The 25,939-nt window shown below is 43.2% G+C and overlaps 2 protein-coding genes across 2 annotated transcripts in view; one reads left to right on the plus strand and one right to left on the minus strand.

Moving 5' to 3' along the window:
- Window positions 1-19,937, minus strand: part of LOC147305462 (uncharacterized) — a 40,028-nt gene extending 20,091 nt beyond the window's left edge. Inside the window, exons 1-7 of the mRNA XM_086278087.1 lie at window positions 19,853-19,937; window positions 13,817-13,918; window positions 13,284-13,377; window positions 13,025-13,119; window positions 12,885-12,929; window positions 12,657-12,795; window positions 12,467-12,564 (exon numbers count right to left, since the gene is read on the minus strand). Coding sequence (XP_086134213.1) covers window positions 12,467-12,564; window positions 12,657-12,795; window positions 12,885-12,929; window positions 13,025-13,119; window positions 13,284-13,377; window positions 13,817-13,918; window positions 19,853-19,937 — 658 coding nt within the window. The remainder of the gene's footprint in view (window positions 1-12,466; window positions 12,565-12,656; window positions 12,796-12,884; window positions 12,930-13,024; window positions 13,120-13,283; window positions 13,378-13,816; window positions 13,919-19,852) is intronic.
- Window positions 19,192-24,821, plus strand: LOC147305463 (DNA (cytosine-5)-methyltransferase 3A-like). Its single transcript, XM_086278088.1, has 6 exons — window positions 19,192-20,307; window positions 20,390-20,573; window positions 20,760-20,844; window positions 21,525-21,670; window positions 24,273-24,363; window positions 24,556-24,821. The coding sequence occupies exons 1-6, from the start codon at window positions 20,210-20,212 to the stop codon at window positions 24,819-24,821; spliced, it is 870 nt and encodes a 289-aa protein (XP_086134214.1). The 5' UTR covers window positions 19,192-20,209.
- Window positions 24,822-25,939: the final 1,118 nt, after the last annotated feature.

Raw genomic sequence — 25,939 nt, forward strand, 5'->3', positions numbered from 1 at the left:
AGCCAAAATAAAGCCCATCTTATCAAAGCAGCTTTTTGAGACTGTAATCCTGCCTTTGTTACATCTAGGCTGGATTACTGTAACGCACTTTACTGTGGGGTTAGTGATGCATCCATTAGATGTCTGCAGGTGGTGCAAACTGCTGCAGCGCGTCTTTTAACTGGGACAAAATAATCACATTACACCACTGGCTATGATGTTCACATCCTGGACAGGGAGGAACGCTGGTTTGAGGGCGGAGTCAAGGAGGCCATTTACATCTGTCACCATCTTACATGCTGTGATTGCAGCCATTCCCCAGCTCTCTGTGAATGGGACTCATGGTTATTGATCAGTGGTCATGAGAATTTGCATAATTAAGATTAAGGAACTGACCCCCCAGCCCATTGTTCCTCAGTGGGCTGGTTTCAGTCAGTAGATGCAGACGTGAGCGTGCATGTAAGACAGGCCTCTTCTCTTTCTGAGTTTAAAACTCTTCTTAAGACACATTTATTTGCTCTTGTAAGGGGCTGACTCAATATGACTTTTTAACATGTTGTATTATTTTATTTAATCATTTCATTTGTTGTTGTTGTTTGTATATGTGCAGCACTTTGTGAGCTCTGGTTTTGTGTTAAAGTGCTTTATAAGTAAAGCTGGTAAAGTTGCAAAAAAAGATAAATATATAATTTTACACAAATATGATTAAGCTTATTCTTTTCTTCAGATTTAAACATAACTGCGTTATCAGCATCAGGTGATGAGATCCCAGGATCAGAAGTACTGATGGTGTATTTATGTCACACAGGTTTTTCCATCACAGCTGCAGGGAGACAGAAAGCATTTTGAGGTTTATTAAAATGATTAGATGATGATTTGAAGCATGAATGACTCACTTTCAGGTCAACATTTCAGTTCCTTTAAATTTTATTGAATTTATTTTCCTGTTTATTGTGATATGAAATCATATTTATCAACAGAATCCAGCAGTGATGTCATCGAGGCTTGACATCCTGCTGGAAGTGACATCAGCAGTGAGGCTGTGACATCATCATGTCAGACGTGTCAGGACACGAAGGAGCAGTTATGGACCTCTGACACAAACAAACCATCTCTGTGAGTTACATCCTGAGTCGTTGACAAAATCTAGTTCTGTAAAGAATCAAAACAAAGAAATAAAATCAGAGGTCTGTGCTGTAAATGTTTTCTTCTTCTCTAATGTAAAAAGAACAAACACAGTTCTTATAAAGACCTAAGATCACATGACTTCAGTCAATATAAAAACCAAACACATTTCATCAACAGGCCCACTTTCAGTTTGTACCATTAAGGTTTATCTCCATACAATCTTCTCCTCCTCCAGAGTTGCTCGGTTGTCCATTACCCCAGTTTGTGAAGTCAAACTGGGAACCATCACTCCACTTCCACACAGTTTCCTGGAAGAATAAAGTTCAGTTTGTTCTGATGTACTTTGATGCATCTATGCTGAGAGTGCAGACATGAGACCTCTTACACCACTCGAACACAACGAAGGTTCATTTTGTTTGTGCAGGTAAAAAATGAAAAGAAAAGTCAAGTCAACAGCAACATCTGTCTCCAGGAACAAAGTCCTGATTAATCAGTCTGTCACATGTTGACCTTTGAATCAAACTGATGAATATGAAGAGAAACATATGAAATATCAGAAACAGCTGCAGCTCATCCTCTTTATCTGTGAAACACTTACATTCTCTCTGTCGTTGCCTCCAACCCAAGCTCGTTTATACGACCCTGCTGTGTGTGAATATGAATATAAAGCAAGTCTTCTTTCACTGAATGATTCTCACAGCAGGAAGCTTTTTATATGTCCCACATATAACATGTACACATACAGCTGCTGTTATTTCTGATGTACCTCAGCATCAGTCCAGTTCTTCTGACTGCTATCAAAGATGAAACAGCGACTTCCAAACCAAGTCCAACCAGCAGGGCAGGAAGCATCTTCAAAATGATTGTAAAGGTAGAAGGTCGATAATCAGATTAATAATTCCTCAAAAGACAAAGAAAATACCTAGCCGTGTTCCACTACTGAGTCTATTTGAATTTAAGCTGATGAGGTTCATTTGACATTATTCCTTCTGCGATACCTGGTTACAGACTCAGCACTCTATGCCTTCATAGCCACCTTGGATGACTTCCACTACATCACTTTGAATGCTATACTTCCAACTTTCACACAGTATGTCGTCTGTTTTACCAGCTGAGAGAGAACTTGTTATGAGGCAACAGGCAGATACGTTGTGAGCCCCACAGGACACTGAGTGTATCAGTGATTACATAACCATCTGCTCAGACTCCATTATCTCAGCTCGGACTATACATTGTTATTCGGATAACAAGCCGTGGGTGAAAGAACATCACAGCTCTCCTCAACGATAAAAAGAGGGCCACAGAGAGGAGGTGGAAAGGGTTTCGTTTTTATTGAAGGGCACGATCAGAGAGGCTATGGACAGTTGCAGGAGAAAGCTGGAGTGGGAACTCCAGCAGAACAACATGAGAAAGCTCTGGAGTGGCATGAAGATATGTCTTTGTAGGTTCTCAGTCACCCAGGTCACGGTAGTCTAAGGAGCTTGAAAAGTCCTGAAAAGCGTCACTGGACTCACGCCATTCAAAAGCAGAGCTGAGGGCCAACAGGTTGAATTTGTTCTTCTACAGATTTGACACTGCAGCTAACGCTCACCCCCCGACTGACTTAACTGTAGTCAGCCTACAGTCCAAAGCCACACCACTCTCTCTCCCTCTTTCTCCTCATTGCACCTGAGCATACTGTGAAAGTCCTGACACTCCTGCTCCACCTGTAACTTTTACCTAGGACCAGGTTCAGAGACAAATGAACGACTCCACTAAAAAAGCCTGAAAGACCAGACAGGGCGAGTCCCGGTGTCCTCGAGGCCTGTGCACCAGTGCTGTGGAAGACGTCATCCCTCTTTCCTGTACCAAACACGCTCAGTCGTGTCTACGCCCACCTGGACCAACCGGTGAGCACTGGGAGGGTCGTGTTTTTTGACTATCCAGTGCATTCAACACCATCAGGCCGACCCTCCTGGGTGATAAACTGATAGTGATGCAGGTAGATGCCTCTGCGGTGTCCTGGATTGTTGATTACCTGACAGGAAGACCACAATATGTGCGTCTTCAACACTTTGTGTCTGACAATGTGATCAGGAACACAGAGGCAACACAAGGGACCATGCTCTCCCCTCTTCACTTTCTACGCCACAGACTTCAGCCACTGCACAGAGACCTCCATCTTCAGAAGGTTGCTGATGACTCTGCAGCGGTTGGATGCATCAGTGAGAGTGATGAGATGGAGTACCAGGCTGTGGTCGACTCCTCTGTCACATGGTGCGAGCAGAATCATCTGCAGCTCAGTGTGACAAAAGCCCTGATTGTGGACTTTAGGAGGACCAGGAAAGCTGCGACCTGTGTTTCAAACCAGGGGGTCAACGTGGACACGGTGAAGGACTATAAATACCTCAGAGTACACATTAAATAAACTAGACTGGGTACTCTACAGTAAGGCCAGAGATATCTGTATTTTCTGCGTCTTTTAGCGTGTTTTGGACAGTGCTCAGGATTTTCTATCAGTCTGTTGTGGCCAGTCCTGTCCTCTATGCTCTTGCATGCTGGGACAACAGGTTGAGGTTCACAGATGCTAACAGACTAAATAAACTGATCTGCAAGGCCAGTAATGTTGTGGGGATGGAGCCGGACTCCCTTAAGGTGGTGTCTGAGACGTGGATGTTGTCCAAGAGAAGGACGATGTTGGACGACACCTCCCACCCACTCCACGACATGCTGGCCAGTTAAAGAGCCAGCACGGAAGCCCACACGCAGAATAGGTGAGAACAATACCAGGAACTCAGGGAAACCGACTGGATGATGAGGATGATTAGAAACCGGTAAGAACACAGCTGAACTAACTAATGAGAAACTGGGAAGTAGAAATGAACAAAGTACACACAGACAAAAGGCTAACACAATAAAACAGGAAACCAACATGAAAACTAAACACTGACAGAAGACCAAACTGAAAACGCTGGGTCAGCGGCCCAGGAACCCTGACAGTGGCGCTGTAACATAGTAACTGGATGGCTCTGTTTTTTAATCAGCTTATAACAACACATTATAAATAAACTGTGACAACATTCCTCATAACACACCTGGTTATGAGGAATCCATAATCCAGTTATTTGAGCAGAACTTATTGAGATACGCCTGCACCAATCCATCGATGTGCGTCATTAAATGTAGAACATCCTGATGGTGTTACTTTACAGGGCGCACACAGCTGAAAACGTTAAACTGTGACTGTCACCAGTTAACATGGGCGTGTTTCTTAAATCAGCAGCAGGTGTTCAACAGCTGACGGAGTGAACATGTCACGTCCCCGTGTCTACCCAGCCGGCCCCGCAAGGCTACATGTGTATTGTTTCTCTCTCACTCTCTCCTCACCGCTCTGCCTGGGCGGAGCTCACTGTGAGCTCCCATCCTTGGCCCACACACCTGTTCGCAATTAAGCTGCCATTATCTTCCCACCATTTAAGGCCGGGACGCTGTGCTTCTGGTCGCTGGACGGTTGTGCGAGACACGTTAGTGATTCTCTCAGCTCCGTGAATTTGTGCTTGTTTTTCAGACTGTGAGTAATTTTCCTCTCCTGTGTGACAGTTGTGTGACTTCCAAAACCATGAAGTATGGTGAACAGCGTACACTGTACTCTATAGCACCCAGGAGTATTAGCTTATTATGTACACGTTGGTCAGTTGTCTTGTGGCAACTGACGAATTGAAACAATTGAGCGTGCTGTGCGTAACAATGCGACAAACATTACTTGTCCTCTTATTAACTGCACAAGTAGTGCTGGTCCAAGGAATCAAAGCACCCCAAAGATGTCTTACTTTTTTTGACAATATTTGCTGTTTGTGTGACACACTACTAAAAATAGAAAAACCATACAGTACTTGGTTGAGATGTAATATTCTAAAGACAAACGTATGCAGTGGGGCAAAAAAGTATTTAGTCAGCCACCGATTGTGCAAGTTCCCCCACTTAAAATGATGACAGAGGTCAGTAATTTGCACCAGAGGTACACTTCAACTGTGAGAGACAGAATGTGAAAAAAAAATCCATGAATTCACATGGTAGGATTTGTAAAGAATTTATTCGTAAATCAGGGTGGAAAATAAGTATTTGGTCACCTCAAACATGGAAAATCTCTGGCTCTCACAGACCTGTAACGTCTTCTGTAAGACGCTTTTCTGTCCCCCACTCGTTACCTGTATGAATGGCACCTGTTTGAACTCATCATCTGTATAAAAGACACCTGTCCACAGCCTCAAACAGTCAGACTCCAAACTCCGCCATGGCCAAGACCAAAGAGCTTTGGAAGGACACCAGGAAAAGTATTGTAGACCTGCACCAGACTGGGAAGAGTGAATCTACAATAGGCAAGCAGCTTGGTGTGAAAAAATCAACTGTGGGAGCAATCATCAGAAAATGGAAGACATACAAGACCACTGATAATCTCCCTCGATCTGGGGCTCCACGCAAGATCTCATCCCGTGGGGTCAAAATGATCATGAGAACGGTGAGCAAAGATCCCAGAACCACACGGGGGGACCTGGTGAATGACCTGCAGAGAGCTGGGACCAAAGTAACAAAGGTCACCATCAGTAACACACTACAACGGCAGGGAATCAAATCCCGCAGTGCCAGACGTGTTCCGCTGCTGAAGCCAGTGCATGTCCAGGCCCGTCTGAAGTTTGCCAGAGAGCACATGGATGATACAGCAGAGGATTGGGAGAATGTCATGTGGTCAGATGAAACCAAAGTAGAACTTTTTGGTATAAACTCAACTCGTCGTGTTTGGAGGACGAAGAATACTGAGTTGCATCCCAAGAACACCATACCTACTGTGAAGCATGGGGGTGGAAACATCATGCTATGGGGCTGTTTTTCTGCCAAGGGGACAGGACGACTGATCCGTGTTAAGGACAGAATGAATGGGGCCATGTATCGTGAGATTTTGAGCCAAAACCTCCTTCCATCAGTGAGAACTTTGAAGATGAAACGAGGCTGGGTCTTCCAACATGACAATGATCCAAAACACACCGCCCGGGCAACAAAGGAGTGGCTCCGTAAGAAGCATTTGAAAGTCCTGGAGTGGCCTAGCCAGTCTCCAGACCTCAACCCCATAGAAAATCTGTGGCGGGAGTTGAAAGTCCGTGTTGCTCGGCGACAGCCCCAAAACATCACTGCTCTCGAGAAGATCTGCATGGAGGAATGGGCCAAAATACCAGCTACTGTGTGTGCAAACCTGGTAAAGACCTATAGTAAACGTTTGACCTCTGTTATTGCCAACAAAGGTTATGTTACAAAGTATTGAGTTGTATTTTTGTTATTGACCAAATACTTATTTTCCACCCTGATTTACGAATAAATTCTTTACAAATCCTACCATGTGGATTCATGGATTTTTTTTTCACATTCTGTCTCTCACAGTTGAAGTGTACCTCTGGTGCAAATTACTGACCTCTGTCATCATTTTAGGTGGGGGAACTTGCACAATCGGTGGCTGACTAAATACTTTTTTGCCCCACTGTAGATACCCCCCCAAAAAAATGGTTTGTTCCAGCTCGCCTCTCCCCTGCTCTGCTCTAGCGCCCTTTCTGCCAGAGAGATGGTGGCTGAGACGCAGCAGAGCGGAGGTGTGAGCGCCTGGCTTAACCTTCAGTTACTCTTTATATAGTTAGATAGGAGTCAGACCATGTTTCAGTAAAGCATTACACCAGGTAACCTGCAGTGTTGAAAACGTGTTTTCCGACGATGTTTGCTACCCTACAATCAGAGCTGGGCTGGCCATCCGGTATGCCCGATGGTGATTTTTCGTTTTTATGGGCCGATGGGGTTTTTTTTCTTTCTTTTTTTGTTGTTGTAACAGTATAAACAATGAAAGCTGGTGGATTGGCAGATTTGTAAAAATAACTCAGTTGTTTGGTGGTGGCTGTGGCAGAGCTTCCACCAGGTGGATGAGGGAAAGGTGAGGCAGGAGGAGCAGAGACCCGAGGAGGCCGCCGGTCCGAGTGTCAGGTGAACTGAACTTCAGGTAAGAAGTTATGACCTGCAGTCTATCTGGGTCAGATATAAACCAAGTTTAGGTGGAGTTTATTTTAGCTGTGCTGACTTTTTACAGTCAGTTACAATAACTCGTACTAGCTAGCATGACAGGGTTTCTATACAGCTGGGTGGGTGCTGTGATGTTACTGATAGTGAACTTTATTTTGTTCATAAGGTTAGTTAGTAGAGTTGCCAATCGTCTCGCATTCAGAGGAAATATTACGCGTTTCGTATTGAGGTGAAAAGGAACAGTTTGTCCCGGACTTCAGCTCGAATGGAAAAAGACACAAAGCTGGAGTTATTCTGTTACACTGCACAGCTTCTCCTCTCATTCTCCCTCTCTCTCCTGTTGCTACTTCAGTCATGAAACTGATCAATGATCAGCTGATCGGCTTTTCTCTCTTGTTGGTTTATCACTTTGCGCCAGAAAGAGGAAACCAGTGGATGTCGCGCTAAACAACAGCAGCACGTTTCAGCTTGATCAGCTGTTGTTAGAGTTTATTTAATATTAATTTCTAGTATCAGCTGATGTTTGCTGGAGCCACAGCTGTAAAGCTGCTGGTCATGATGTCGGTTTGGATATGTGGTGAGAGGGAAACATGAAGATGAAACCAGGAGATGTCCTTACTGGATCATCAGAGCTGTGATGGAGAAACAGGTTTACCTTTTAGGTGACATGAATGAGTTGAAGTTATGAACTGTTTCTGAGAGACAAATAACACCAGGATCCTTTTTTAGGTAGCTGACAGCTGGTAACTGTGCAGGGGCGGGTCTAGCAAAGTGTTGCCAGGGGGCCTGTAGGGCATTAACAGGGAGAGGGGGGCACAAAGAAATACTTTCTTATTCTCATTTAAAATGTCTTTAATAAATAATTATCTGAATCTTACAACCAAAGTTTTTAGTATGACATAAAATGTATAGAAATCATACATATACCAACAAGACTGTACATCACTGTCACAACAGCGTTTGTTTTCATTCAAAGGCTTTATGGCTTTAATACCTGGGGGGCCGGTCTCTAGTCAAAATGCCCGGGCTGATTTTTTTGTCCCAGTCCAGCCCTGCCTACAATCCGTCCTACGACATTTGACCGTCCTGCAGTGAAATGTATGCAGCCAATTTAAAACCTAAAACTTAAAATTGTCCGTAGCCTGCTGTTGTTACCACTGTCCTGTTTGAAATGGAACGAGAGAAGCTGCTTATTTTGTTATATGTGCATGTGCCCAAGGTACTAACTAGCTAACTGACCGGATCAGTGTTTCAATGTTTATATCTTTTATTAGATGTTCGTGTGGTTTGGTTATTTGCCTTTTGGTTGAAAGTACACTGAGAGAGGACCTTTTGTTATTGATCTTAATAGTATTTTTTTCATATTAATGTAATTTATCATCTAATTGAATCTATTTGTGTATGATTGTCAGTCCAAAGAGGGAACGTGAGGAGAAAGTACAAGGTCAGGAAGAAGCAGGTAAGCAAACAGACAGGGAGCAGTGACAGGCAGAAACTGTGAAACTGACAAAGAGAAAAACCTGATTTTGCTCACAGTCTGGAAGTTGTGTCCTCCCTGTATTAAAGCTGCTAAACAGAATCTGCTAAACAAACTGGGCTGAAACATTTTGACCCTCTTTAACAACATTCCAACATAACATTATCATTGATCAGGAGATTAAAATTAATGATATATTTGTATGTGGTTCAGCCACAGCTCTACTGAAACCTCAGCCAGTAACAGGTCGGCCAACCTTTGGACCGTCCAGTTGTCTGTATGACTGCCGCAGTACGTGCATCACATTTGCTCACTATCAGTGCCAAAGACTGTCCTGGTGGAGTGAGGAGCTGTAAAGAGAAGCGGATGCTCTGTTTCTAAAAGTGTTTTAAGCTTGTTTCAAAGATTCTGTACAGCAGCTTTAAATGTTTTCCAAAAGCACACACACACTTATCAGTGTTTCTCACACTTGTTACAGTGTGGACCACCTGAGAAAATGTCAAGCTGTCCCAAGGACCACTATGAAAGCATGAAACTCATAAATCTTACAACACAAAATTATTATTATTAAATTAGTAAAATTAGCATCTGCAGTAAAGATTTTTTCATACATTCTACCACAGGCAAAGCTGCCTCCATCTTTATAATTTTTTTTATTAATATTTGTACATTTGTACATTTCAAGGACTCTTCTATGTTTGGAGTGTTTTTTATGTATCTGTATTATATTAAACACACATTAAAAGTGAATCTCTGTCCAAAAAATGCACTCAGTTTACTTTTTACTCACTATGAGCATCATTCATTATTCTCCCAGTAATTAAGGTTAATATATGTATTTTTCTATTCCAATCCATTCTTCTTTTGCAGCATTTAAATAACCTTTATCAGATTTGATGGTTTTGTTACAGACTTTTTTTTTTTTTTAAGTGTTTTGCTTTTCTTTCACAAATGTGGGATTAAATTGTTAAAATGTACAAAACAGTGATGTCATGTTTTGTGACGAGGACCCAGGCACAGAGAGACTTGATGAATTTAATCTTATGATTTAATAAAGAAATTTGCAGACTTGCACAGAGATGGTAAAATTATGATGACTGATAACAGAGACGAGGACAACAGACGAGGAGGACAGGGAGGAACAGGTTTAAATGCACCAAGGAGACAGTCAGAGGGAACTCGGGACAAGTGGAGACATTTAACTCATTCACTGCCATTGACGTCTATAGCCGTCAATTGCAGTGAATGAGTCAATGGGTTTAACTCATTCACTGCCAATCGCTGGCAGTGAATGAGTTAAGGATGCAGGGACTGACAGAGACGGGGAAGAAGTCTCATCGTGACGAGTCAAGTCTATCTTGCCTGGCTGGGCAGCTCTCTGGGTGCTCAGCACCCCCAAAGCTCTGATCCTAGAATCGCCCCTGGTTTTAAAGTAGGTTACAGGGTTTTCCTGCCTTTCTGGGGGGCTTATATTTCACTAAAAACGATGTAATATGCATGTCCACATAATTCATGATTATTATAATTATGATATTTAAAAAACACACACTGTATTTTAAAGAACATGAATTAAGAAGCAGATTATATTAGATTTATATTTTAAATATGACAAAATGCTGATTTTACAGCAGGAAAATTATTGTATCTCTACAGTTTAAAAATGTAATAAACTTTCTGCCTGCACAGAGTGGATAGTCAAACAAATGGAATCATCATAAATACATTATTTCATATTTATTACTTTTTTCCTCATTGCTTTATTATTGTAGCTCTAGTAATAATAATAAGGGAAGGACTCTGGATCAGCACCGTGATGCCCATAGTATATACAGTATACTGAAGAAGGTCTAAAATGTCACTGTGTGTGCGTGTGTGTGTTTTATGTGTATAGATTTTTTAAATTATCACTCATGATATCGCATTGTGCAGACATGGCTGGTGAGGACACGAGGACGAAACAGTGACAGAAAAGCTGTGAGGCTACTAGAGGCAGTGGATCCCTCAGCAGCTGGATTACAAAGAGCACAGGTAACATTAACACATGTACCAGATGTTGGAGACGTATTCCAGGAATGTTTTGCTTCTATAACGTTTTTCCGTCATCATTTTACGATAGATTAAGTGCGAGAGTTGTTGAGTGTGGATAATTAAATACTCGTTTATTGCAATAGCAGTTTGTGCCTTGTTCTCAGATGGACAGCAAGTGGCGAGTGATAGATGAGATGAGGAGATGAAGGAGGAAGAGAAGCAGAGAGTGATTCACAGGCAGAGCCGAGTTTATTTCTCACAGTTTGTTGTTGGCTTATGGTTCCAAGCGCTGTCACCTATCTTTGCATTTTGTTATTATCTCATAACACTTGTTTAAATAGGTTCCCGTCTCTCCTGTGGACTGTTTACAGTCTGCAATCTCAGATCAACACAGCCCCGCCCTCCAGCACCATCAGCAGCAGGAGCAGCAGAAACGCCTCAACAGCAACATTGTACCTATCAGGTAAAACATGGGCTACGTTTGCTTTGCCTTGTTGCCACCTCACAACAGTGACATAGTATGATGCGATGCCATATTAGATTCTTGATGAATGTGTGTTGTTGTTATTCAGCCTGGTGCCCCTTTTTAACTTTGAGCACCCGGCCCTTTAAACGTCTCTGCACGGCCCTGCCTTTCACTGGTGCTGTAAATAAACTCTGTGTTTAGAAACGTCAACCTGCTCTGCGCTTCGGTCCTTGCAATCGAACGTGACAGAACAGGTGTATGCAGGTGAACTCAAGACTCGGTCGGGCTGGTTGGTGGTGGCACGGGGAAAATATCAGCTCACATTTATGTTACACAAACACAGACGTTGGAGACGAGGAGAGAGGTTTTTGTCTTTTTTCCTTGTAATTAAAATCATTTTATTGTCTGGAGATAATTATGATCCGTATAGTCTATGAATTTGCACGAGCTGCAGATAAAGACTTTTTTAATCTTATTCAACTTTCAGACCCACTGGCAAACATCTGGAACACAGAGAGTGGAGCATGTAAACAAATCTAACCAGTTAAAGTAAAAACCAGTAAACCTGAAACTCCCCATTAAACTGACAGCATCGTCGCCACTGCTGCTGTTATCAGTGTTTTGTTCAAACCCTGATGCCGCGTGAGGTTAATGTCGTCATACGTTTTATTCAAACGCTGCTCCCAGTGAGGTTTCTGCTGCGGGCCTGTTTTTAGTGGCAAATCTGGGAGAAACAGTTGCATTTCTATCGTGATGACAGAGCTGAGCGTTAAACGAAGCAATGAGGCACAAAACGTGTCAGGACTTTTTTATAATTGAGTTATTCACTCGATGAGTAATATTGTGGCGAGTACAAGCTCGTCCAGATGAACAGAATCAACTTTTTGATGTTTTCTTCGTCTTTGTTATTGTCATTTTCTGTTTTTCATCGAATCTTTTTCTTTCTGTCTCCACATTATAATGTTTTCTGTCCTGCTTGATTTTCTGTTCGACTTATGCAAAAGTACCTTTTGTTCATTCAAATGACTTTGTAAACACTTTTTGAATTCTGTTTTTAAATGTCAGCTGATTTTAATTTTAAATGTCACTTTGACTGGTTTTATTTTTATTTTATCATTATTTTATAATATTTGTATTTATTTGATGATAAAATCACGAGGTGTTCACTCAGGATCTAAAACAAACTGACGAAATCTTCGTGACTGATGATTTTCTGATGATTCTTTTCAGCACAGAAAGGTTCATCTTTTAAAAATCATGAAGAATTTTCATTTTCATTCACTTCAAAAACAAGTCTGAATGTACCGACCCTAAAAGATTATCTTTAGAAGTTTATTATTTGAGTTACTTACCCTGACAAGTGTAAAACACCTCCAGGTACTTATAAATGTTTACACACGGGTCGTCTGAGATATTTGCTTCAACAGTACAGTTGTTTGTCCCATTGCACCTGTGAATGCAGGTCAAAGGTGAATCAGCAAAAATTCACTGCATCATCTGAGAGAAGATGGAGAGCTGAAGAAACAGAGTCAGCATCTGTACCTGGTAGTTACATAGTCCATGCTTCCTGGCCAGGAGCAGTTAACATTGTAGAGATTTACGATAGTATATGTGCCAGGGCACGTGGTCGTGTCACGGCGACCAAAATTCGCCCAGGAGACGACTATAACCTGTCCTTCATCTGAGGAAGAGTTCATAGAGTCAAACTGTAACCATGGTGATATTTTTAACTGCATTAAATGTAGAAAGACATAGAAGCTGTGTTCTCACCACACTGAAGGTTTGACTGGAAGTTTTGACATGTTACATTGCGGCCTGAAACAGACACAGATCCCATAGAAACTGTAATCATTCATGTACAGATTGGGTTCATCAGTCATTTCTAATCACAGGTTTAACAGAGTCGTTACGTGGGAAGCAGTCGTAGGTGGTCTCCAGGTATTTGCAGACTCCAGGATCATAAGTAATGTTTGACTTTATGTCACACTCGGTTTTTCCATCACAGCTGCAGGGAGACAGAAACAGCTGGTTTTCAGCTCAAAGATATGAAACAAGTTACTTTCAGGTAATCATTTACTTCCTGTTAGTTTGAGTAAAGCTGTTCAACAGGTTTTAGTTTGTTTCTTCTTTTGAATCAAAGGCTCACTTCTACCATCCCACAGTGCTCACCTGTTCCTCACGTTGTTCACAGCGTCACTGTGAGAGCAGATTACTTCACCTCCACATCTGTACTCAGCTGACCTCACAATGATCATTCCACCCACTGTTATACAGACACAGTATGAGAGAAAAGGAACAACTCAACACAACATGCAATAATCCAGGTTTCAGGCTTCAGTTTCAGACTCAGATGCTGCAGATCCATAAATAATGAGGATTGTACCTCTGTACACCACCACAGTGGATATTACATTAACTCTGATCAAGGAGGAAACTTTAAGTCAGTGTTTTTGTTTCTAATCTACATCAAATGTTTCTGAACTTTTATACACAGTCCAACATCCTCAGAGCTTTTTTAAAGAATAAATGCACTGTTGGTTTGTTGATCAGGAAAATACAATTTAAACTGGAAATAAGCAGCTGTGCATAAAAAGGCTGTAAACTATAAACAGTTCATCCAATACTTGTTAAGTTTGTTGAATTTAGCCTGAGAGTCTGAATTTGATCTGCAGTGAATTCTTGGACACTATTTTCCATCTTACCACAGCTCAGGCGATGAACACTGAGGCCGTTAGAGGTGACCACTCTCCCTGTGGATATGGGGGTCACAGGAGGAGGAACGGAAACTTGAGCTCTGATAAAGCCTGAAATAAAAATAAATGTATAATAATGTAATAATGTAAATGTATAATGTAAAATAAATGCTAGGTTTAAGCCCGGGTCATCTTTTCAGAAGCCCGGGGTCTTTTGGAGTGTAATTTGTTTCATAGTTAGAGGCCTGACTGACAACTGTATAAAACAAAAACCACACACAATATTCGAAGCACATAGCGCACAGTCGTAAATTCCCCCTAATTTTGGTATCAATCAATCAATCAATCAATCAATCAATCAATCAATCAATCAATCAATCAATCAATCAATCAATCAAGGCTTTATTCGCCACGTGCAGGTTGCCCTTGTTAAGGTTCAAATATTGAGGAAGGAGAGTACAAACAACCATGGTCCAACAAGAGCTTGGTCAGACAATTGATTTTAATGAAATACACGCGTGGGAAGACCAGCTCCGTTCGCAGACAGGGCTGATCTCCGACTTAATCAAAGCATAAACAGATATTTCATACCATCAGGGCTTGTATCTCATGCGTCATCAGATACAATATATGCATACGTCAATTCAAAACCACAATGACTTTTAACACAGTTTAAAAAGGAACATTGTCTCTATCTTCATGGCAGCTGTTTCCTGTCAACCTGCATTTAGACTCTGCTTTCGGTTTCAGTTCTGCAAAAGGCACACTCTGCAAACCTGCAACTTCCTGTCAGCCTGCCACTTAGTCTTTCTGAAAGACACACACTGTTTAAACCTCTGAATGCAATATCAATACTGTAGATTATATTATTAGTGCAATGGTAATGATGATGATTATTAACAATAGCAGTAAAATAATTTCCCTGATCTCCACACTTCCCCTTTTGACCCTCTTTTGCTAAAAAGAGGGTCACTACACTTTACTTGTTCCATTTCTTTGACACCCATCCTCTGGCTCAGCAAATCAGACAACAACCTCATGTCATCTAAGTGGTCCAATAATAAAATGCCAGCTCCCACTCGAGAACACTCCATGCGTAAGATTAGGTTTTTCTGGGTCCCTCTCTTGTGGTCCATCAGGCCTCAGGCCTCCATCATCCTCACCCCCCTGTGGTCGCCGAGATCTTCTGCAAAGGAAACAAAACACCTTTTCCTGCACCTCCCTAACTTATCATGTTTGGGACTCTTTAATCAAAAACATGATCCTAATTATGTCCTTGACTCATTGACTTGTATTTATATAAATTCTTCAACGTTACTCATCATTTTAAAACTCTTAAAGCGCTGCTTTCACGTCCCTGCATACGTTTCCTGTCGTCTTATCTGATCATCAACATCCTGTACACAAAACTGTCGCTGCTGCAAGTTCCTCCACTCTGATCTAAAGTCACCTTTCACAAGAAAATCATTATAAGCGCCTATTCTAATAAAAGATCCAAAAGAAAACAACCACTTTAATCAATTAAGTTTAAACATATAAGCAGTGAAATTTGAGCAGCTACCAAAGCAAATCATTGGTACTGTACAAATAATGTAAATATGACGGTGTATCACAAAAGATTGATATCAAGAGGTTTCATGAATTCATTAATAGCTGAGATTAAAGGAATGTTTGGAGCTCTGTTTGTCATCCTGGCTACAGACTCAAGTTTAGGGATGGGTATCGTTTAGGTTTTATCCGATACCAGTGCCAAACTGGTACTTTTGAAACGGTGCCGGTGCTTAAAGAATGGAGAACACAAACTTTGTCCTAAACCTCTCATGTTCAGCTGTTTCCCACTTTTTCTTTGGTCATTTTAGCCTTTTTAGCCAGGGTGAAGGGAGTATCTGCCATCAAACAAGAGGACAGCAGCATGTAGCTATGATGATGTTTGCTAGTTCACCTTACATGCATTAATGTAATAACGTGGTTAGCCTACTCAACATAAATTACACACGAACAACATGAAGCTACTCACGCAGAGAAGAACGGCTGCTGCTGCATCATCATCCTCATCATTTCTGCTACACTGGCAGGGCTAGGGGCCAGGACTCTCCTCTTCGTGTTTTTGGGGGATGTTGCTAACTCCAGGTCCAATAACAGGCACCACACCCGCAGTAGATGTGCTCGGTGTGAGGTCTGGCAGCAAGCTACCAAATACGGTTCATTTCTTGGCTTTTAACAAAACGCTATGCGTCGCCAGGTGTTTCATCGGATTCGAGGTGTTACCTCCTTTGACAGTATCACAGTATCAGCTTAAAGCACTTGTTGCTGCTGAGTTTGCATCTTTTGCTGTGAAGTACAGCAGGACTTTGACCGCTTCGCCTTGGGCATTTTTAATCTGTAGCTCTGCTCTAAAAGAACGTTCGTACCTGGACCCGCCTACTATCCTCAGAAACGTAAAATGATTGGCTAGAATCTAAAGTGTATGACATTTCAGGGGGGAAAAAAGCACCGAAATGTGCGCTGCTTTTCGGTCTGGTTACTACCGTTTATGTCAGAACCGATACCGGGACCCATCCCAACTCAAGTTTGTTCTTATTTTCTTAAAAATCAGTGATGAATAGTGAAATGTTCTAGCTTTACTGAGAGCCTTTTTTAATAGAGTCACTTGGAGTGATTATTTTTCCAGGATAAATGATGATCATCTAAATTAGTAAGATGCCATTTCCTTTCACCATTAAAACCCAGAATCCAGGATGTCAGGCTTGAACTGAAGACTCATCTTCTATTGTTGGAAACTCACATGTTAAGCATGACAATCACGTAACAGGGCAGGAGTGAAGCAAACCGAATACGAGGACTGTCTGAGACCACACAGAGGAGAGAACAGTATTGAGGGACAACACGAAATTAAGAAATGAAATGAAATTAGGCAATGTGTGTTGCAACCGTATCCTGTGCTGCTCAGCCTGAAGCAGAGCCTTACAGCAAACCAGAATATTTCACCAGAAATGAAATCAGGGACACGCCGGCCATGATGTGCCCACATCCCCCTTCACCAAACACACCCACGGTTGGATCACGTGACCCTGAATCCTCCCTTAGATAAGCTGCAATAGGGATTGCTTATCTAAGGGAGGATGATGCTGCACTGAATGTTTCTTCTTCAGTCACTATGTGTTTGTACACCTCTCTTTATTAGGTGTTATTAATCTCTGTCTCTCTTCCACAGCATGTCTTTATCCTGTCTTCCTTCTCTCACCCCAACCGGTCGCAGCAGATGGCCCCGCCCCTCCCTGAGCCTGGCTCTGTGTCAAGAGATGTATTCTAAAACACTTCTTGTTGCTTAGCAAGGGCAGCTCTGAGCTCTCGCACGAGAGTGAGCGCTCAGGGACTCGCAGCTCTGAGACTGCCCTGGTCTTTATTTATACATCAGTGGGTGTTTGTTCCTTACATTGGAATGTGGATGTTTATGTGTGTGTGTGTGTGTGTGTGTGTAGGTGTGGAGTCAGAGTGTGACCCCATAACCGACTTCCCTAAATGTGCTGGTCTGGAAGTCCAACAGTTCATCTAAGCACTTAGACTAAAACTTGACATAGCTACGTTTATCCTACCATAAAACAATAAGACAAGGTACGACCTCTCCCATACTCCCAGGGTGTGGGTGTGAATGCCAGAGCACTCTGGAATGCACATAGGGCCTTTGCAGACTATTAAGGATCGCACATCCTATCACTACCATATGCAAACTTATATAATTAAAAGATTATACTGACTACTAAGTACAATTTTGTATTGACACTCTGCCAGAGGTTTCTTCCTGTTAAAAGGGAGTTTTTCCTTCCCACTGTCGCCAATGTGCTTGCTCATAGGGGGTCATATGATTCTTGGGATTTTCTCTTTTTACCATAGGATCTACTTTACAATATAAATTGCCTTGAGACGACTGCTGTTGTGATTTGGCGCTGTATAAATAAAATGTATTCGAACTCAACTGAATTGAAAGCTGAAGGCTCTGCTTCCCATTGTATGGAGCAATCACATGTGAACCAGCAGTCTGAGAGCGAAGTGCTCTATTTGTCATACGGCACTGTAAGGTCATTAGGATAAGATGGAGCCTGATTATTCAGGACCCACAAAGTCACTTGGAGGGATTATTTTTCCTGGTTAAATGATGATCTTCTAAATGAGTGAGATGCCATTTCCTGTGCAGCTTTTTCCAAGACTCTTTTTAGTTGTCGTGCAATGTTTAAATCCTGTGATCTACATGCAAACCCATTGCCAGCTGACGGTAATAGACAGGGTGCGGCAGGAGTACAGCTGGGAACACATTTGTATGGAAAATATTCTGATTTGCATTGAAAATCTTTGTTCTAACTCACAAAGGTGAAAGTGTTTCGGTCCATGGGTCGAAAGGTGACCTTCCTGAGTGCAAACATATGCAAACATCTGTTAAAGAGTGGACTCAGGCGCGGAGCTCAGAAATAAAGACAGTGCGTTTATTTACAGTGCAGCAAGGTGACAACAGTTCAAATGTGCAACAATGGTGATAGTGCGTCCTTCCTTCCGTGTAAGCCCGTGCGTGGTAGTGAGTGCTTCCTTTGTGTCCGTGAATCCTCCGTCAATCCCTGGGTGAACACACACACGACAGCAGAATGAGTACGTAGCTCAGACACGCCAGCGGCTCGAAAACACTACCAGGCTTAGTGCAATACTCCAGCGCTGTCTGTCGCTCAGCCACACCATCAAGTAGCCCTGCCGAAGGTGGTAGTAGATTGGCAACAGCCGGTGGATTGATTGCAGGTGCGGCAGCTCCGGGCGACAGCACTTCCGGGTCGGAGGTAGCCTGTTGCTAGGTTACCTCCTAACACATAAGAGCGGAGAGACACATACACACGCACACAAATATACACACTGGCAGGTCCACCGGTCAGGGCGCCGTCAGAGCCTGACAACATCAGTAACCAAAGCTGGGTTCCAAGAAAAATTTGAAGTGTTTAGAAAAAGTTATCAGTTATCACACACTCACAGACACACACACACACACACACACACACACAGACACACAGACACACACACACACTCACACACACACACACGCACACACACACACACGCACACACGCACACACACACACACACACGCACGCACGCACACACACACACACACACACACACACACACACGCACGCACACACGCACACACACACACACGCACACACACACACACGCACACACACACACACGCACACACACACACACACACACACGCACACACACTCACACACACACACACGCACACACACACACACGCACGCACACACACACACACACACGCACACACACACACACACACGCACACGCACACACACTCACACACACACACACGCACACACACACACACACACTCACACACACACACTCACACACACACACACACACACACACGCACACACACACCCTGTAATATCGCCATTGGGCTACACGTTGGCTTTAAGCCAGTATTTGACAGGAGTCGTAAAGCTGGTTGTGTCAGAGGAAGTAACGCTCCATAGTAAACAGAGTGAGAGTGGGGCGCTTTTGATGATGATGATGATGATGATGAAGGTGTTCTCAGCTGAACAGATTAAAGCGCTGAGTGACGGCGGCGTGGTGTAATTACCATACGAACGTCTGAAAGTAGAATAGATACGAAGCTGAGACGCTCTGGGTTCAGTGTGAGCAGCAGCAACAACACTTGCCCCGCTCACACACTCATCCATGGTTTCTAGCTAACGCTCACAGGCTAGTGCCTTGCCCAAAGATATTTGGCATGCAGACTGGAGCAGACGGGGAATTGAACCAGCAACCTTCTGATTAGAAAATCAAACTGCTGATAGTGATAATAACGCTGATAATATTTACACCGTGTCTATTATCTGATTCTTACAAACATGCAAACTGGTAACTCCCATTAACCAAACAGTCTGGGAGCCAAAATGATTTCTACTTCCTGTGTGGGCAGCGTGGGATTTTCCCAGGAGAAAAAAACAACGTGGCGCCGCGCAGTCGAATAAATGGTTACCCTGAAAAACGGCAGCTCGACACTCAGCTGCAGCTGTCGGGGCTTCGACCACAGAGCGTGTGGAGACTTCCTCCTGCTCTGTCATCATTCCAGATGTCGTTTATTAATCAGCTGCGAACGCTGAAGCTGACGCCCTCTTTGATTTCCTTATTTAAAAAGAAGAAAGAGCTTTTTGTCCCCTCCAGGAGAGGTTAAAGGTCAGAGAGCTTCATATTTGTTCTGTTCCTCTTTCATTACCTAACACAAAGTGTGCTGTTTGCTCAGGTCTGCCACGAACGAGCTTTTAATCTGAAGGGGCTTCCTGGTTGAATAAGTCATGAATGGTTTCCTGTGTGTATTCAGGACGTGTACCTGGAGATGTCCTACATGTACGACGACGACGGTTACCAGTCTTACTGCACCGTTTGCTGCGGCGGTCGAGAGGTTCTGCTCTGCGGCAACGTGAACTGCTGCAGGTCCGACGGACAGGAACAGGAAACACCATCTCCCCTCTTTGCCCCTCCCTCGGCTCACCTCCTCTCCGCCTGCTCCCTCCAGGTGTTTCTGCGTGGACTGTCTGGACATCCTGGTGGACCCGGGTGCGTCCGACCAGGCGCGCTATCTAGACCCGTGGCGATGCTACATGTGCCAGCCGCTGCTGCGGTACGGCGTCCTCAAACGACGGCACGACTGGAGCCTCAAGCTGCAGGAGTTCTTCGCCAACGATAACGGACAGGAGTTTGTGAGTTTCTTCTCAGATGTTTCGTGTCTTTATCTGATCTTGTAAAGCACACCTGATGAAATCACACGGGTAGCTCTGTGCCCCTCGTGTGCACGGCGGGAGCAGCAGGACGAACGCTGCGTTTGGTTTCTGACCCGTCGGCTGAGCATCAGGTCTCATTTCTGTTGCTTTCTGTTTGCCTTTCAGGAGAAGCCAAAGATTTACCCAGCAGTCCCTGCAGAGCAGAGACGACCAATCAGAGTGCTGTCCCTGTTTGACGGCATTGCCACAGGTGAGGATGAAGGCGAGCTCAGGCTTAGGTTCAATAATAAACCATCGTTTTCCCCTCTGCAGATATTTAGGGTGTGTTTTGTTGAAATTATTTATTTCAACAAAACACACCCTAAATAATCAGCCGCCTCTGCAGAGAGTCTCCCGTCCTGCAAACTGACTCCAAATCATCCAAGTTGTTCTGCAGCTGGTGGTCCTGCTTCTGGTCACCGTACCGGCTCACGGACAGATTCTCCACCTGCTGCATGTTCTGGTGAACCAGGACTGCCGTCACCAGCTGCAGTCCAACGTGGAGGTGGAGAACAGCGGTGGTCAACACACCAGCAACAGATCCTAACGGACGCCGACTGCTGAGAGCAGTCAGTTTAGTGGTCGGGCTACATTCCCACCCGTGGTCAGGTGTGGTCACAGGTGAAGTTATGTGTTTCCTCTGAAGGATGGCCGGCTCAGAGAGACAGGCGAGGAGCTCAGAGCCGCTACTGTGTGTGTGTGTGTGTGTGTGTCTGTGTGTGTGTGTGTGTGTGTCTGTGTGTGTGTGTCTGTGTGTGTGTGTGTGTGTGTGTGTGTGTGTGTCTGTGTGTGTGTGTGTGTGTGTGTGTGTGTGTCTGTGTGTGTGTGTCTGTGTGTGTGTGTGTGTGTGTGTGTGTGTTCCTATGTAAAGATGAGCGTGTTTGTTTCCAGGCTACCTGGTCCTGAGAGATCTGGGTTTTAAGGTGGGTCAGTATGTGGCATCGGAGGTGTGCGAGGACTCCATCTCAGTGGGCGTCGTCAGGCATGAAGGAAAGATCAAGTACGTCCACGATGTGAGGAACATCACCAAGAAAAATGTAAGCAGGACAACGAATTTCTGCTTTGTTGTATTTTCAGCCTGATGTTCGAGCTCAAACTGACTGAAATAAAACCAGTGAAACAGAATCAGTCTGCTGCCCCCTGCTGGGCTGTGAAGCTGGTGCCAGTCAGCTACAAGAGGTTATTTACACAAATAAATAAAAACTTTATTTTCATCAGTTTACATCAAGTATTTGAAAAAATCCAATATTGTTAAAAACATCTTAGATGGTCTGATCTGGAATCTTAAATCTGATCATCTGAGCATTAACATAAAGCTTTAGCTCTCTGTGGATTTACCTCAACAATTATAGTCAAATATGGCTGAAGTGAAACTTTCAGTAAGTAACCCAGAGTTTAATGTAATACCTTTATCACAAACACAGAGTCCGAACAGTTAAGCTCACTCCTCATACGGACACTCGGGCTATGTCCCAGCTCAGGGTCTGCAGCCTTGGAGGACGCAGCCTTCGCGGTCTACGTGGGCCGCGTCCTCCGAAGACCGAGAAGGTTGGAAGTGCGAGGCTGTGAAATGGTCGGTCTAGTCTTTGTTGTGCTGTTGTTGCCTAGCAACCATGATACTAACCGCGAGACACGTTACATACAGCTTTGTGTGACAGAAATGAAGGAGAAAAATGTTTTGTTGGTCATTAATTTTTGTCATGACATCACTTTGATTAGTTGAGTATCTGAGGCTGAGACCACAGGACTGTAAACATGATTGTTGGGCTTCATTTCTGTGCTGAACACTCATTTTAAGATTAGCTAGTAAATAACAATCAGCTAATGTTGTTCATGAGACTAAAGTCATCTCACTGTGTAATGTAAATATAATATGGCCAATGTTATAGTTATTATATGTATCATGATTAGTTATTACAGCAGTGAGTTTGAACTCTGGGTCAAACACTGAGCTTCAGCAAAGATTCAAGTCGCAGTTATTTATGTTTCCTGTCAAGTATCTGTGACAGTGCATATACAGATGTGTTATACATAAGAGACAAATATTATTCTTTTAATATGTTGGTACTAAATGTGGCTCAATGCTTACATACATGTGTAAAAGCAAATGTAGGAGCTGTGATAACTGTGTCTGATAGAATGAAGAGTCGACTGATATATGAAATATTCCTTTATTGGGTGAGAAAATCAGACCATGTCATAACTGCTGTAAGTCATACAGAATAGATATCAGAGCCTTAAACAGGCTGACGTCTGCTAAATGGGTCAAACTGGGCAGAAAGTCTACAAACACATAACATCCTTATAGAATATGATGTAACACTATAGATCAACTTAGCTCAGAATATATAAAGCATATAAACAGTTACAGCAATATGATGCAACAAACACAGCAGCTACTGATCCAAAATCCTCAAAGCTTCATAGAACTGAAACCAACATTTATTTTAGCTCCATTCTGCTGCTGATACAGACTTTAGGTTTCTGAACATTAAACTTGTTGCTGCCTTTCATAGTGTGTAACTTGAAGGCCCTGAGTACTCTGAGTACTTTCTCCCACACTGGAAACACTGGGATGATCACATTATGTGAACATTACCTAATAAGACTGATTCAGCACAGACAGTTCTGTTAAACTTTCCTAGCAGTCCTTCACAAACAGGGAACAGTCTGTCTATTCTCTCCATCTGTCAGCTGCTGCTGGCTCTTCCTCCTCCTCTTCCTCACACACTGCTGAGTTTGTCCTGGTGGATCATCAGCGGTGCAAAGCCTCACAGATGATGTGCAGCAGTGGGTCCCTCAGTCTGTCCTCACTCTGGACACTTGCAGTCGTCACACATGGAAATCAAATGTGTGATAAGCTGCAGGATTCAGACACAAGTGTAACTTATAAACACACGTTCATACTTTTATTCCACAATCAGAGTGAATCCTGCTTGTGCCGTGATGTTCAGGACTGCAAACCGAGCAGCATCACTGACTTTCAGCTTGTTGTGTTTGTGGATATATGACGGACTTTAATTATCCATCAAATCACCACATTCTCTGTAGGATTAAGGTCGACTATATATATATGTAGAAGTAGAATCAGGAGAGAAGGTCAGACTGAAGACAAAGCACAAGCAACACAGGACTACCAAAATAAAACAGGAAGTACATAAGAGGCACGCCGCGTCACGTTCCCTTCTTCACACTTATTCCTCGGTTGTGTTCAGAGGACGGTTTAAACAGCGTTCGTGTTGAGGATAAAGTTTCTACACTTTTTATTATTGACAAACTTCTGAGGTTCAAGCCTCAGAACAGGAACGGTTGATGACTTCCTTCTTTAATAATGAACGTTTATTCGCTGAATATTGGGCGGCACTGGACTGTTGCATCAGCTGGAGCTTTGCAAAGTCTTTTCTTTCTAATAATCATTGTAAACATCACATATGAACACAGGGAGACACAACCCTTCGAATCAGACAATCGTACCCTCTGCTGCTTCACGTTTACCTAAACGTTATTTAATCAGCTGTTTCACTCTTTTTATTCAGATTAGTTTTAAACTTCAACTCTTTTATTGGCCGAAACATTAAACTCATCCTGTCGTATTGAAAACAGGAACTGTGTTCTGTCTGATTTTGTCATCTCGCTCAGATTCAGGAGTGGGGTCCGTTTGACCTGGTGATCGGAGGAAGTCCCTGCAACGACCTCTCCATCGTCAATCCTGCGAGGAAGGGCCTGTACGGTGAGTCCCTGAGTGCATTCTGGGTATATTTAACGTGTGTTTTGGTGATTTTCTACTCTTTTAAAGGCACTAAAGCCACACAGCGTGATAGTTTAACTCTTTAAAGGTTGTTTCTGATGCAGCGATAATCTGCCTGCGTATTCCTAGTTCGATTTTAGCGTTCTTGACTGTTGATGGTTTTTGTCTCTCCAGAAGGCACGGGCAGGTTGTTCTTCGAGTTTTATCGACTTCTGAGCGAAGCCAAGCCCAAGGACGGCGAGAACCGCCCATTTTTCTGGATGTTTGAGAACGTGGTCGCCATGGCCATTAACGACAAGAGGGACATCTCGCGGTTCCTGGAGGTCAGTCACATGGGTGGAGAGCAGGCCTGTGCAGTAAATGGAGTTAAAGTTCAGGAAATCTGCTTAAAGTTGCTTCCTCAACATTTCCAACAAGTGTGTTCTGACAGATATGTTTGATTGCTGCAGGTTTCTGGAGGCAGTGTTGTTGAAATGTATTCCACTACGGATTACAGATTACATGCCCCAAAATGTAGTTTGGTCATATTCTCTTAAGTTACCCACTGTGAGTAACGTATTCTGAATACAGGGAGTGCAGAATTATTAGGCAAGTTGTATTTTTGAGGAATAATGTTATTATTGAATAACAACCATGTTCTCAATGAACCCAAAAAACTCATTAATATCAAAGCTGAATGTTTTTGGAAGTAGTTTTTAGTTTGTTTTTAGTTTGAGCTATTTTAGGGGGATATCTGTGTGTGCAGGTGACTATTACTGTGCAGAATTATTAGGCAACTTAACAAAAACCAATATATACCCTTTCTTGCCAGCCACGCTGTGGAGTACTTGGACGCGTGTGATGGAGCATTGTCCTGCATGAAAATCATGTTTTTCTTGAAGGATGCAGACTTCTTCCTGTACCACTGCTTGAAGAAGGTGTCTTCCAGAAACTGGCAGTAGGACTGGGAGTTGAGCTTGACTCCATCCTCAACCCGAAAAGGCCCCACAAGCTCATCTTTGATGATACCAGCCCAAACCAGTACTCCACCTCCACCTTGCTGGCGTCTGAGTGGGACTGGAGCTCTCTGCCCTTTACCAATCCAGCCACGGGCCCATCCATCTGGCCCATCAAGACTCACTCTCATTTCATCAGTCCATAAAACCTTAGAAAAACCAGTCTTGAGATATTTCTTGGCCCAGTCTTGACGTTTCAGCTTGTGTGTCTTGTTCAGTGGTGGTCGTCTTTCAGCCTTTCTTACCTTGGCCATGTCTCTGAGTATTGCACACCTTGTGCTTTTGGGCACTCCAGTGATGTTGCAGCTCTGAAATATGGCCAAACTGGTGGCAAGTGGCATCTTGGCAGCTGCACGCTTGACTTTTCTCAGTTCATGGGCAGTTATTTTGCGCCTTGGTTTTTCCACACGCTTCTTGTGACCCTGTTGACTATGTTGAATGAAACGCTTGATTGTTCGATGATCACGCTTCAGAAGCTTTGCAATTTTGAGACTGCTGCATCCCTCTGCAAGATCTCTCACTATTTTTGACATTTCTGAGCCTGTCAAGTCCTTCTTTTGACC

This window comes from Aulonocara sp. 'chitande type north' Nkhata Bay, linkage group LG20 (genome assembly GCF_057382095.1).
Source record: "Aulonocara sp. 'chitande type north' Nkhata Bay isolate Kocher_YH1m ecotype deep benthic linkage group LG20, A_spYH_male_GT1.1, whole genome shotgun sequence".
In the NCBI taxonomy this organism is placed as follows: Eukaryota; Metazoa; Chordata; class Actinopteri; order Cichliformes; family Cichlidae; genus Aulonocara; species Aulonocara sp. 'chitande type north' Nkhata Bay.

What these genes read in the sequence shown, in the direction of transcription:
- LOC147305463 (XM_086278088.1), top strand. Translation starts at nt 20,210, where the DNA reads ATGTCCTACATGTACGACGACGACGGTTACCAGTCTTACTGCACCGTT. An exon ending in GGCAACGTGAACTGCTGCAG is followed by an intron (nt 20,308 to 20,389) that starts GTCCGACGGACA and finishes TGCTCCCTCCAG; the next exon opens with GTGTTTCTGCGTGGACTGTC. An exon ending in GGAACATCACCAAGAAAAAT is followed by an intron (nt 21,671 to 24,272) that starts GTAAGCAGGACA and finishes CATCTCGCTCAG; the next exon opens with ATTCAGGAGTGGGGTCCGTT.